Source organism: Plecotus auritus, assembly GCF_963455305.1.
Source record: "Plecotus auritus genome assembly, chromosome: 5".
NCBI classification, from domain to species: domain Eukaryota; kingdom Metazoa; phylum Chordata; class Mammalia; order Chiroptera; family Vespertilionidae; genus Plecotus; species Plecotus auritus.
The window spans coordinates 177545201-177558537 of record NC_137776.1 but is presented as its reverse complement, the minus strand read 5'-3'; the positions used below and the strand labels follow the sequence as shown (position 1 = coordinate 177558537).

General features: G+C 39.3%; 1 protein-coding gene across 2 annotated transcripts in view; it reads left to right on the top strand.

Moving 5' to 3' along the window:
• The window catches only part of DENND1A (DENN domain containing 1A), a 479039-nt gene that overhangs the window by 30162 nt on the left and 435540 nt on the right, over positions 1-13337 (top strand). For both annotated transcript variants that reach the window (XM_080668038.1, XM_080668037.1), the window contains exon 2: positions 11175-11245. In XM_080668038.1, coding sequence (XP_080524164.1) covers positions 11175-11245 — 71 coding nt within the window. The remainder of the gene's footprint in view (positions 1-11174; positions 11246-13337) is intronic.

Below are 13337 nucleotides of genomic sequence, written 5' to 3'. Positions count from 1 at the left end.
GCCCACAACCAAGGTACATGCCCTTGACCGGAATCGAACCCAGGACCCTTCAGTCCGCAGGCCGATGCTCTATCCACTGAGCCAAACCGGTTTCGGCATTCCCATTGATTTTTAGAGTGGAAGGGAAGGAGATAGGGAGGGAGGGAGGGAGGGAGAGAGAGAGAAACATTGATGTGAGAGAGACACTTTGATTGGCTGTCTCCCGCACTTGCCTGAACCAAGGCCAGGGATGGAACCTGTGACCCTTTTGGTGTGCAGGCCAATGCTCTAACCAATTAGCAACACTGGCCAGAGCTATTTTATTTTTTATAATAAATGATAATACCCTCTATGTTGGTTTAGTATCTTTTCGTATACAAAAAAACACACATTTTCTCATGTTTCTGTCATTTGATCCCTGAAACAACTTTTGAGAAGAGCAGGGCAGGTATTATCTCTCGACAAGGAGGGAGCTGATGCATGAAAAGTTAGATGGTTCTGACTAGTTAAGGGATTTGGACCCAGGCCTTCTGATATTTAGACTGGGGTTCTTTCCATAGCCAGGGGTGGGCAAACTTTTTGACTCGAGGGCCACAATGGGTTCTTAAACTGAACCGGAGGGCCGGAACAAAAGCATGGATGGAGTGTTTGTGTGAACTAATATAAATTCAAAGTAAAGGAGCGGAGGGGAGAGCAAGAGAACCGGATAGAACAGCCGGATCCAGCCCGCGGGCCGTAGTTTGCCCACGGCTGCCATAGACCCTCATGTCATTCCTGTGAGAAAGTCATCCCTGTGAGAAAGGCCAGGGAAATCAGTATTTTTTAAATGTCAAATTAGTTTATTATTTCATTTTATTTTTATTGTTGACACTATTACAGATGTCTGCCCCCCATTTCCCTCCTCTTTGTCCACCTCCCAAGATCTGTAACAGTCCAAGTGCTTATCAGTAGATGAGTGGATAAAAAAGCTGTACATTTATACAATGCAATAATTGTACATGGGAAATTAGATTAATGAATGGTGGTTTTTGTTTTTAAACAACCAAAATCTCATAGAAAAGTTGGCAGTGCAATATAAAGAACTAAACACACACACACACACACACACACACACACACACCCCAAACAATTTTGAGTTAGGTGCTGATCTGATGCCCCATTACCCCTAAATTCTTAAGTGGGCTTTTCCTGCAAACAAGGCCATCTATATATATATACACTGAGTAGCCAGATCATTATGATCTCCGAATGCATAATAATCTGGCCACTTAGTGTATATCCTATATAATAAAAGGCTAATATGCAAATTTTCCCCTTGACCAGGAGTTCGACCAGCAGGCAGGCCGGCCAACCGCCCATGTCCCCTCCCCCTGACTAGGCTGGCTGGACCCCACCCATGCACGAATTCACGCACTGGGCCTCTAATACACACACACACACACACACACACACACACACACACACACACACACACACACACACACTGAGTGGCCAGATTATTATGCATTCAGAGATCATAATAATCTGGCCACTCAGTGTATATATACTAGTAAAAGGCTAATATGCAAAGTGTCCTCTCAGGAGTTCGACTGCTTGCTATGACGTGCGCTGACTACTAGGGTGTGGCATGGAATGAAGGAAGGCCCTGGCCAGCAGCTGGCAGCTGGAAGGCCCCCATCGGCCCTTATTGCCAGCCAGGCCTAGAGACCCTACCCATGCACGAATTTCGTGTACTGGGCCTCTAGATGTTTTATAAAACCACAACATCACTGTCAAAATTGGGAAATTAGCATTGATTCATTACTACATCTAATTATTTGACCCTATTCAAATTTCAGTAGTCCCGATAACATCTTTAATTGTAGCTAAAGGATCCCATTCAGAATCACACATTGAATTTACTTGTCATGTCTCTCTAGTTTCCTTCAGTCTGGAAAGGGATCTTTAATTTTTTCTTGGTTTTCATAACCTTGACACCTTTGAAAATTACATGTCAGCTATTTTTTAGAAGATCCCTCAGTTTGAATTTGTCTGATGTTTTCTCATGATTGAGTTCAGGTTAACCATTTTGGCAGGAATATCATGGGAATGTTGTGGGAGGTGAGAATGGCACCAGGTGTTAGACTGGTGGGGTCAGACTGAACCTGGATTCAGCAATCTTGGTTACTTGAGTTCTGGCTAGGAAATAATCAGAGCCAAGACTCAAACTATAAGAGAACATTTATTTGGAAAATCACAGAGGTAGAAGAAGTAATTCATCTTAGGAAACAAGTTATAGAGGTAAAGCAAGGGCCTTGGAGCTTGGCAGTGAGGAAGATAATATAACTCATCTAGGGGAGGAGCTAAGGAAAGGCAGGGCATCCTCCTGAGAGGAAGAGTGTGCTGGGTCCTCCCTCCTAAGGGTTTTAAGGGTGGAGATTTTAGGGGAGGGCCCAGGGGAAGATTTCTGTAGAATATTCAGCAACTTTCCAGATGTGTCCTTTTAGGGTCAGATCGCCACTGATTGGTTAGTACCAGGGCAGTGATCAGTACCAGGGCAGGGGGTCATTTATTCAATGCAGTTGGTCCTGAGGTCAGTCTTGGTGTCACTGGTCTGGTTTTGCTGCTTTTCTGGGCCTGGAGCTGAATTACAACTGAGGCTTAGATGTTAGCTCTAGGGAGAAAAGGTCGGGCGTCCAAGTCACATGACCAGCGATATGCTGGAGGAGGAAAGGTCACACTGGGGATGAGGTCCTACCCTGCAGTTGTCCTTCACTAGGCACCTGGGGCTTTCCGGGTACCTTCTATACCTAGCCCATTGTCCTTACTCTGCTCCGGTCTATCTAACTGCCTGCCACAGGAATGCTGCTGTGTTTTTCTCATTGCACTCTAGCAGTTTGTCTAGCAGATTACTGATACTCATCACTTGGATGACTGGATTATGGTAGTTTTGCCAAACTTCTACATGGAAAGTTTACTTTTTTCCCTCTTGCTGCTAGTATTTTGTGGGAAGGTACTTTGAAACTGTGTTCCATTTCTCACTAAATTATCAATGTATTCACCAATGTGGACTCATGGCTTACTGTCTTATTTGGAGGGTTAATAATTTGTTAATATCATTATTGATTTTGATGCTCAAATTACCCCAGATTTGGCCAGTGGAAGCCTTTTCAAGTAGGTCTTTTTGACATGTCTCCATTATTCTTTGAGCACTCATTTGCTTTATGGCACAATAACATGTTCCAAGCTAATCTTGTACTTTCTCTGTCCCAGCCCTGGAATCAGCTATTTCTTTAAGAAGCCCTGGTTCCCTTTAGAGGATAATTGTATTTAGAAGCCAAGGTCTGGATACTATATTCATTGCTGTTGGGTGTTGTTGCTGCCAGGTCCTGTCAGTAAACAGAGCCAAGAAATATGTGTGTGTTAACTTCAACTGTGAGAAAGCAGGCCCCCTCCCCCTCCTACCGTCTTGGGTTCCAGTCAGGCACACTGCCCCCTTCATCTTCCACCCCATGTGGATGGATGCTCTCCTCTTTGACCTTATTTTCCTAAGATCACAGTGCCTATTCTGGTGGTTTGACATGCCCCTGCCCTCCCCACTGTCCTGTGGATGCCCTATTCACCCAGTTTGGACTCTGATTTTATCAGGCTGGACAAGCCTCCATCAATCCCACATGGTCACCCTGCTTACCCCTGCCAGAGCTTCCACACACCACTCTAGGGTGTTTTTGTACTTGAACACGCTCTTTACCCTCTTGGGCTGTGATACTCATGTCCCTCCATGGGCACTCTTCTCATTCCACTTGTGTTTCAACATCCCAGGTCTGGCTGCCCTGTGTGTGAATGTCCTTACCCTGCTCGAGTTCTGGCTCCCTGTGCCAGGTGGCTTCCCCTGGGTGGATGCCTTTCGCATTCACTTGGATTTGACATTGAATTTCCAGGCCATCCCTCAGCCAGATATACCCCACCCTGCTTGTGCTCTGACATCCCTTGTCAGATCATTCCTTTGTAGGAACATTTCCTTATCCTGCCCAGGCTCTGCACTCTACACTGGCCATCACCAATATGGACATCTATCTTGCCCTGCCCAATTTAGAACTAAATTTTCAGTAGGAGCAGAGGAAAAGTTAGGAAATGGGAGGCTTTAAAATACTTTTTCTAAGGACAAACTTTTTGGTAATTAAATAGATATGATCTTTGCAGATGCTATTAATATGGTTGAAGAGTCTAGATTTTACACTGTAGGTCAGCCCGGTAGAGGATTTCTTAAAACTGTATGGAGTACTGCACATTGCTGAGGGGTGTGCAGGCTTTTTTTCTGCTCAGAATGCAGCTAAACTTTTCCCCGTGGACTTTACACATTGTGGCATAAGGATCTTTCATAGGGATATATGGGAAGGTAAAACTTTGTAACTCCTCTCACAGCAGTTTCTGTGTATCTTTATTAATCTGATCCTGAGAGCATTATTAGAAATGAAAAGCGAAGTGTAAAATCTTGAAACAATTTGTTTGTATAATTACACAACTAAGTTAATCATTTTCTAACAAGTTTCAACAGTGACTGCATTCTTCTATGGAGGTGTTAACTTGTTATGGGTTAGAAAGCACTCTTTGATACAGCATTTTCAGCCTGGAAAAGGGCTTTAATTTCAGAGTCCACTGAAACAAATGGAGACTTGTTGGAAATATTAACACTACCTTTTTGCTTGTTTAGCTTAAAGGAATCAATGTTTATTAGGTGATGTTTGCTAGCATGTTCTGAAGTATATACAGTTTCTTTTGACTGTGTTGTCAACTTTAAGACAGTTCAATTGGTGTGGATTTTGATATATACCTTAGCCCCCTCAGCATATAAGTTTGTAATTAAAGAAACAGTGTGCTGAAGTCAAATCATTAGTCTATAGAGCAGTGGTTCTCAACCTTTTTAATGCCGTGACCCTTTAATACAGTTCCTCATGTTGTGGTGACCCCCAACCATAAAATTATTTTCGTTGCTACTTCGTAACTGTAATTTTGCTACTGTTATGAATCGTAATGTAAATGTCTGTGTTTTCCGATGGTCTTAGGTTCTACAGCAGCGGTTCTCAACCTGTGGGTTGCGACCCACAGGTTGAGAACCGATAGCAGGGTCGCCTAAGACCATCGGAAAACACAGATATTTACATTACGATTCATAACAGTAGCAAAATTACAGTTACGAAGTAGCAACGAAAATAATTTTATGGTTGGGGGTCACCACAACATGAGGAACTGTATTAAAGGGTCACGGCATTAAAAGGGTTGAGAACCACTGCAATAGAGAATAGGTTGCTATTTTGCTTGAAGAATACTAGCTGATTTGAAGATTTGACTGCTGTGAAATGAGTCAGGGGTCCTAACACTGTGTGTTTTAGTTTGTAGCTCTAAGTAACACTTAAAGGGGATGAGGGCCTAACAGGGGTGGGCAAACTTTTTGACTCCAGGGCCACAATGGGTTCTTAAACTGGACCAGAGGGCCGGAACAAAAGCATGGATGGAGTGTTTGTGTGAACTAATATAAATTCAAAGTAAAGGAGCGGAGGGGAGAGCAAGAGAACCCTCCACTCTTTCGGCTCCGCGGGCCGGATAGAACAGCCGAACGGGCCGGATCCGGCCCGCGGGCCGTAGTTTGCCCACGGCTGGCTATGACATTGTTACCATATGCAGCAAAGATTCATTTTGTGAATAGTGTTACATTTTTCTCCTAATCTCATAATATGTTGTTATTGAAGAAAGGTAGATCCTAATTGAAAGTCGATCCAGCAGAGTGATCAATAGTATGATGCTCTAAAAAATAAAAAACAAACCACACCAAACAAACAAACAAAACCCCAAACCATTAAGCTTTCCTGCTGCCTGAATATTGTCAAAGCCTTTGTCTGTCCCTTGACTTCAAGCTGAGTGAGTGTGCTTAATCATTCTGAGAACATGGCCCTGAGCACTGAGCATGGCCCTTCCAGTGAATCACGGAGAATTGTACAGAAGAGAGGTATTGAATAGAAACTCTCTTGGCTTACTTTCAGATTTCATTCTCCCAGAAGTAGGAACTGAGCAGACCTCCCTTCTTTCAAGCACATTTTAGCTGTTTGTGTGTCATTTTTCCATATTTAATGGCTGAGGCTGTTGTCAGCAGGTATGACTTATTCATACCTTTGACTCCAAAGGAAAACATCTTTAAAGAGTAACAATGGGGTGTATTCAGCAAATTACCTCCTGTCAGAGAGAGAGAAGCAGTTATGGGAGCTGAAAACTACATGTCAGCTGTTGGAGGAGAACTCATTCATCTTTCGTTGTGCCTGGCGTGGAACTGGGTTTATAAGGCAGTTGGTGCCCGCAAGGAGCTGCCAGTCGAGTGGGAGACCAGATATTTAGTCAGAGGTACGCTGGTGGTTTTCCACCTAGGCTGGACATTGGAAGAAGCTGGGAGCTTTAAAAACACTGATGCCCGGAGATTCTGATTTAATTGTTCTAGGGTATAGCCTGGCATCAGGACTTTTAAAAGCTACCCAGGTAGTTGTAATTGTGTCAGGGTTGACTGTGGTAAGAGTGCGGAAGCATAGAGTGCCCTGGGAGTGTAAAGGAAGGACACTTAACCCAATCTGGGCCTGAGTGAGGGGGATTGAGAAGGCTCCCCGGAGAGGAGGGAACGCATGAAGTGTTCTGGGAAAACTTGGGTCCATATTGGAAAATTGGCTCTGAATATTGCATTCTCAGCATCGTTACATGTACTGAATTAGCAGTGAGTGTTAATAGGACAGAAAAAGGATTTTCAGTTTCTTTAGTCAAGTAGTTAAAAATATTGATCATCTTGAAGAGTAATGGAAGATAGAAGCAGTCTCAGGGTCGTCCCAGAGATTCTCTGGAAATTGTTATATCTTAATTGTTTACAGGCTTAATGAAAATATTAAGTAAGAGTTGCTTAGCCATTTGCATTTAGAAGACACACTTTTAAATTTATTTTGATTTGCAGAGAAACAGAAAATGCTTCCATCTGCACTGGCTTCACTGGCCCTTAAAATAACTTAAGTATATTTGTTGGTATGTTATATAACTTGTCACAACATTAGTCACCACTTCTTCCATAAGGCAACATGTAAATGATCATGGATGAACATGACTATAACTTATAGTCTAATTTGTTTTTAGTGTTTTAATCAGCTTTTTGCTTTTCTTTTTCTGTTTTAAAAGAGACTGTCATAATCTTTGGCTCCATGTAACAGAACTCTGGCAACTATTTGAACTGAGTAAGAAACTTAATGTAGTCTTGTTATTACTCATTGGAGTGAGGCAGTAACTATGGATAGCAATAGAAGAGGAGTAAGCTTCATTGCTTCTACAACGCCTTTGAAATCTTTTATTGCAAATCTTTTATTGAAATAATTGATTATTGAAGTATACCCTATGTTTATTTTATGTCATTTGTACTAAGTTATTTGGGAGAATAATTCCATTTAACTAGATCAGTAGTTGTGAAAGTGTGATCACTAGTCCAGCAGCATAAGTATTACCTGGGTATTCATTAGACATGCTAATTCTCGGGTCCTACTCCAGAAATTCTGGAGGTGGGGCTGGAAATCTATTTTAACGTGTTAAAACTTGAGGATCACGGGTATGTATAATCATTCTCATATATTGAAATATTTTAGACCCCAGGAAGGCTAGTTTGTGCTTTCTTTATTCATTCTGAATGCTTATTTGATTCTGGTTATGTGCCACTCACTGTTCAGAGAAGCACACTAGCAGGTATGATAGACAAAGTCCTTGCTTTTCTGCAGTTTGCATTTAGAGGATGGTGACTGACAATGAACAAGATTGTGATGGTTATGATGTGGAGAATTAAAATTATGTGGTAGAGAGTGTGTTGAGGAAGGCCTTTCTGAGGAGGTCAAGTATAAGCCAAGTTTTGAATGACAGGAAGGGCCACCTATATGAAGGTCAATACAAAGGGCTGTAAGATAGGAATGAGTTTGGTGTGTCTGAGGAGTAGAGAGGAGGCCAGTGTGGCTAGAATGCAGGGAGAAGGGGAGAGAGGTATGAAATGAAGTTGGAGAGATAGGTGAGATAGTCAAAGACCACATCATGTAGGACCTTATGAGGACTTTTCCCCCTCAATTTCTTTTAAAATTGTAGTAAAATATATATAAGATTTTTCATCTTAACCACTTTTCAGTGTACAGTTCAATGGTATTAAATATATTCATATTGTTGTATAACCATCACCACCATCCATTTCTAGAACTAAGATTTGATTTTGAGTGGTATGGAAGCTTTTGGGAGGTCTTGAGCCGAGGACTGACATAACCTGACCTTTAGAATAAAAGAATTTCTGGCCACTAAGTTGAAATCTGACTATACTAGTAGAAGGGCAAAGGAGGAAGCAGGGAGATCAGTCAGGAGATTACTGCAGTGATGGAGGTGAAGTGTAGGTGATCTTTCCAAGATAGTGGGGTTGGGGATGCTTTCTGGATGTATTTTGATGATCAAGTCATCAGAATTTGCTGATTGGTTGATTGTGGCATGGACATAAGTGGCATATAAAACAAAGAGGAGTCTAAGGATGACACAAGTTTTTTGGACTGAATAACTGGTGCATTTCAGAAGATGCAAGTTTGAGGAAGAAAAGCACCCTTGGTTAAATTAGAAATGCTTCATAGATATTCAAGTGGTGGTGTTGAGTGGCAGTTGGATAAGGGATCTGGAATCAAGGAAGAAGCAAGATTTAAATTATTAAAGCCCTGAGACTGAATGAGATCATCTAAGTAATGAGTGTAGATAGAGAGAGGTCCAGGACTAAGGTCCAGGGTAGGAGAGCTTGCTTCAGAAGGAGTTAGCAAAAGAGCAGCCATTAAGGTAAGAAGAGTACTAATAGAGAGTGATATCCTGATAGGCAAGTGAAGAAAGTGTTTCAAGAAGGAGGGCAGGGCAAGTCAATCAACTGTGTCAAATGCTGCTGAAAGGTTGAGTGAGACAAGCACTGAGAATTGACCATTTTAGCAATGTGGAGGTCATTGGTGATCATGACAAGTTGTTTCAGTAGTGTGGTGGGTTCAGAGTATGTTAAAGAGAGAAAGAAGTAGCAGCAGAGACCATGAGTATACTAGTACATGGTATTCTTCATTTAGAGACAGCAGGTTTGCACAGTCACCGCAATTTAGTGGCACAGGTTAATGTGTTGGAGCTCCAATGTTTAAAAAACTTGGTATGTAACATCTTTCCATGCTCATGCTTGTTACTTAGTTTTTTAAATGGGAAAACGAAAAATGGAAATTTAGGTAAAATATGTACGAAAGCTCTGAAGAACCTTTATGGAGTCATAGAGTACTGCAGAACACATCTTGAAAACCATTATCTTGATCTAGAGGAATGAAATTCTGAGATGGAATTTAGCCAGTTACAAACTAAACTTAAGAAAGATTTATTTAGGTTTTAGAAGGAATCTTGTTGGTGTTCCTCAGATGACTTTAGAACATTCCTTTCTTTCACCAAACATTGTTCTTTGAGCTCATTTGAATGAAAAGGATCTTTTCATCTGGTATTTTCCACAAATGTTTGGTGGCCAAAAGAGACTGACTTTGTAGGTCTTTCTGTACCCTCTATCAGGGAAAAAAGAGCACAAAAATATTTTTTAAAGGAGCTTAAAACTTAAGTTCACCTTGTTTTATTTCATATTTTTAAGTAAGATAATATGATTTAGTGTATAATTTTTAAGTTATATTTGACAATATATATTTAAATTGAATTTTAGAGGAGCCAACTCTTTGCAGTTGTAGTTGCTTATTTAAAGCAAAAGCCCAAATTTCTATTCAGTGAAGAAATGATGATCCTTCACGAGAGAAATAACTAGATTCCTGATTGGCAAAACAGATATTTTTCTTTCTACTGGCTAAGGAACTTTAGGGAGTATTACCATATTTTACTAGTATTGAATTTAAGATGCTATTATTTACAAATAATAATGCTATTATTTATAGTTATTATACGTATTATCAATAAAGAAAAAATGCTGCCATGTAGAATTGTAAGAGGCAATAGATTGTAAGATATGAGAAAATGTGGGGGAAAGTTCTTAGAATCAATGAAACAGAATTTGAGTGCCAGGAGGTGTGAATTCTGGTTCTGGCTACATTTCTAAGTAGCTATGGGACCACCGACAAGTCACTTAGGAACTCTGCCTCAGGTTCCTCACCTGTATGGTATTGATAATGCCTGGTGCACCTACCTCCTGGGATTATAATAAGAATGAAATGTGATAAATGAGATAGTTATTTTGAAAACTGTAATCTATTGGGTAAATCCAATGTTTTTATTTGATTGAAATGAAACCTTAGATCTGATTAAACAACTCAGAAAATTTCTTCTCTGAGCTTTGTTGTCAGGTTTAAAATATAATTCAGTTATAGACATTTGAAAGTATAACGTTTTCTTCACTGACTGATTTTCATTCAATCTGGAAATAATATCTTTTTATTGTAGTTTTAGAATCAAAGAGAAAGAGAAAATGCAAAGAAATATAACCCCGATGTTCTCATCACTCTGAATTAACTGTTAACATTCTGTTAATGCTGTGATCTTTAAAAAACTTATTATGAAATATTTATGACATAAAAAGGTAAAAGGATATAATAATGAACATTCATATACTTGCAGTTTTTCTACAGGTGAAGCCCCCTATGTGGGAACAATCTTACATTTAGATTAGGATCCTGTCTCATAACAGCCTAGTGAGACAGGCTACTGTTTCTCTTGTTTCAGTCTTAAAATCTATAAATAAGCAAGTTAACTTCATCCTATGAATGTTTTATCCGGGAATATGAGGGAGAAGGCTACTTTCTGCTAGTGTTGCTTTGCTTTGAGTTTCCTCAGAATTCTATCTGTGGTTTTGGAGATCTACCTGGGTAAATTGGAGATGTGACGTCTGTAAAATTGTAATAATGTTTAGTCAATTATTGGCCAGACATTATACCCAGACAATGTGTGTGTGTGTTTAAATTTCACAATAATTTTTCTGGTTAGATGTTCTCATTTTATAGATTAGGTAGACGTGGCTCAGAGAAGTTGAGTAACTTGTCCAAAGTTCCACAGCCATTAAGTTGTGGAGCTAATGATTTTATCAAGGTGTGCTTTATACCTCAGCCCACATGTTCTGTAACCATGCTGCCTCCATCCTTGTTAGTAATCATGATTTGTTTCTTTCGTAGGCAAAACCCAGAGACCACATTTGAAGTGTATGTTGAAGTGGCCTATCCTAGATCAGGTGGCACTCTTTCAGGTATTTGCATGTTTAATTATCATATGGCATGTTTGTTTATTGTATGAGATAGCCATGCATATGGGATATGGGAATATTCTAAGCTGTTATTTATCTTTAAGTATGTTTAAGTGTCTTTCTTTGTTATTTGTGCCCACATCATCATAAGCATGATGACATAGATTTAATTTAGTAAATTTTATGTTTGTTGGTAAAAGAAAGTTAGAAATTATTTGAAGGAAATACTTCCTGTGGCTTTAGCTTTTGAACTAATTTGGACATGTATTCTTGGATGACAGGGTCTTAGACACCTTGTGCAGGCTGAATATAATACTTCTTGAGCTAAAATCCTTCTTGGTTAATGAGAAGAAAAATAACCTTATGATCCAGTGTTCTTTTTCTTGGTGCCTGACAGAGTGATGCATTTGCCAAAGATATGTTAGGCAGCAACTCTTGGCCCACATACACTAACAGTTGCATATATTATTTGTTGTTTAGGGAGAGTGAATTTTCTTGGATTAGAAACTTGGAGTAATCAGGATTTCAAATGGTAGTTATACCCTTAATTGGCTATACAACCTTGGGCATATTTTTTTTTTCTATTTCATTATTTAATTAGATTGTAATACTCATAAAAATAGCTTTTATTGAGTTTTTCTTGTCCTACATACTTGACATAGTCAGTCCTTACAGTTCAGCCCCTAAAGATAGCTGGGTGGCATCTCCATTACAACTATGAGAAAAGGGAATCTCAGAGAGATCAAATAAATTACCAAGGTCATATAGCTACTGTGTGGTTCAAGTCCTTGTTACTTTGCTGCATTGCCTTCATGAGGATAGTGACCATGATATACACAACTCTATGTCATCTTCAGGGCTTTGCATAACATCACCAATGTTTGTTAAAATGAATGAATTTCTCCTAACAGCAAAAGTCAGATTAATTGTGTGTGCTCCACTTTCTGGTTTATCTAACGAAGGCTGTAAAACATGTTAGAAATATATGGTTGCTGTAGAAGTAGAATATTAACATCCGTAAGTTACGCCTCTTAATGTGCAAACTATTGGATTGGGAAGCATTACTCAGTGTGTATGTGAGCAGCATTTTATGGGCTGATGTTACAGAGTAACCATTTGATGATGGCTGTGATTTGACAGATACATTTAAGGACAAACATTTTTCTTATTTCTCTATTTGCTAATGTTTCCCCTTTCAATTGCCCCCCCAAAGTTAAAATGAAATTTTTGGGGGGATATGAACAAAATTTGAAAAGTGAAAATAAGATGGAAGAATGAACAAAAAGAAAAGTGTATCTTACCCTTTATCCCAGACATCTGATTCCTCTTCCCTTCCTGCAGATAACTCTTTTCTTATTTAACTCTTTAGTATAGTTTTAAAACCTTTTTATTTTGAAAATATTTAAAAAGATAAACGTTACAAGGTTAGCCAAGTGTATATGCCCTTTCCTTAGATTCAGCAAGTGTTACTTTTTGGCCATATTTTCTTCATTCTACATGCATATGCATATTACTTTTGCTGAACCACTTGAGAAGTTGCAGACATTGTGACCTTTCACCCCTAAATTCTTCAGAATATATCTCCCAAGAATAAGGACATTTTCTTTCATAACTCTACTATAGTTATTGAGATAAGAAAATTTAACATTGATATAATGTCAGTTGTTCATAGTTAAATTTGATCATTTGTCCCAAAAGTGTCCTTTATAGCATTTCCCCCTCTGATCTAGAATCTAATTCAGATCTATTTAATTTCACATCTACTTGGTTTCAGCATGTAATAATTTTATGGCTTTTCTTTACCTTTTATGACATGTTTTTTAAGGAATTAGCTTGTTTTTTAAAAAGTCCATGGGTTAGATCTGATTGTATCCCAATTATTAGATTCAGAGTATGGATTTTAGGCAAGAGGATCTAGAACATGATATTGTGTATCATATCAGTAGGCACATGGTGTCAGTCCCATTATTTGTGGAAAAACACATAAAACTTTCATGTACAAATTCACAAATAATTATAAAGTGAGTACCCATGTTACTGCTGTCCAGGTTAACAAATATAATGTTGCTTGGTTCTAAGGAAATTCTGTTCGGGC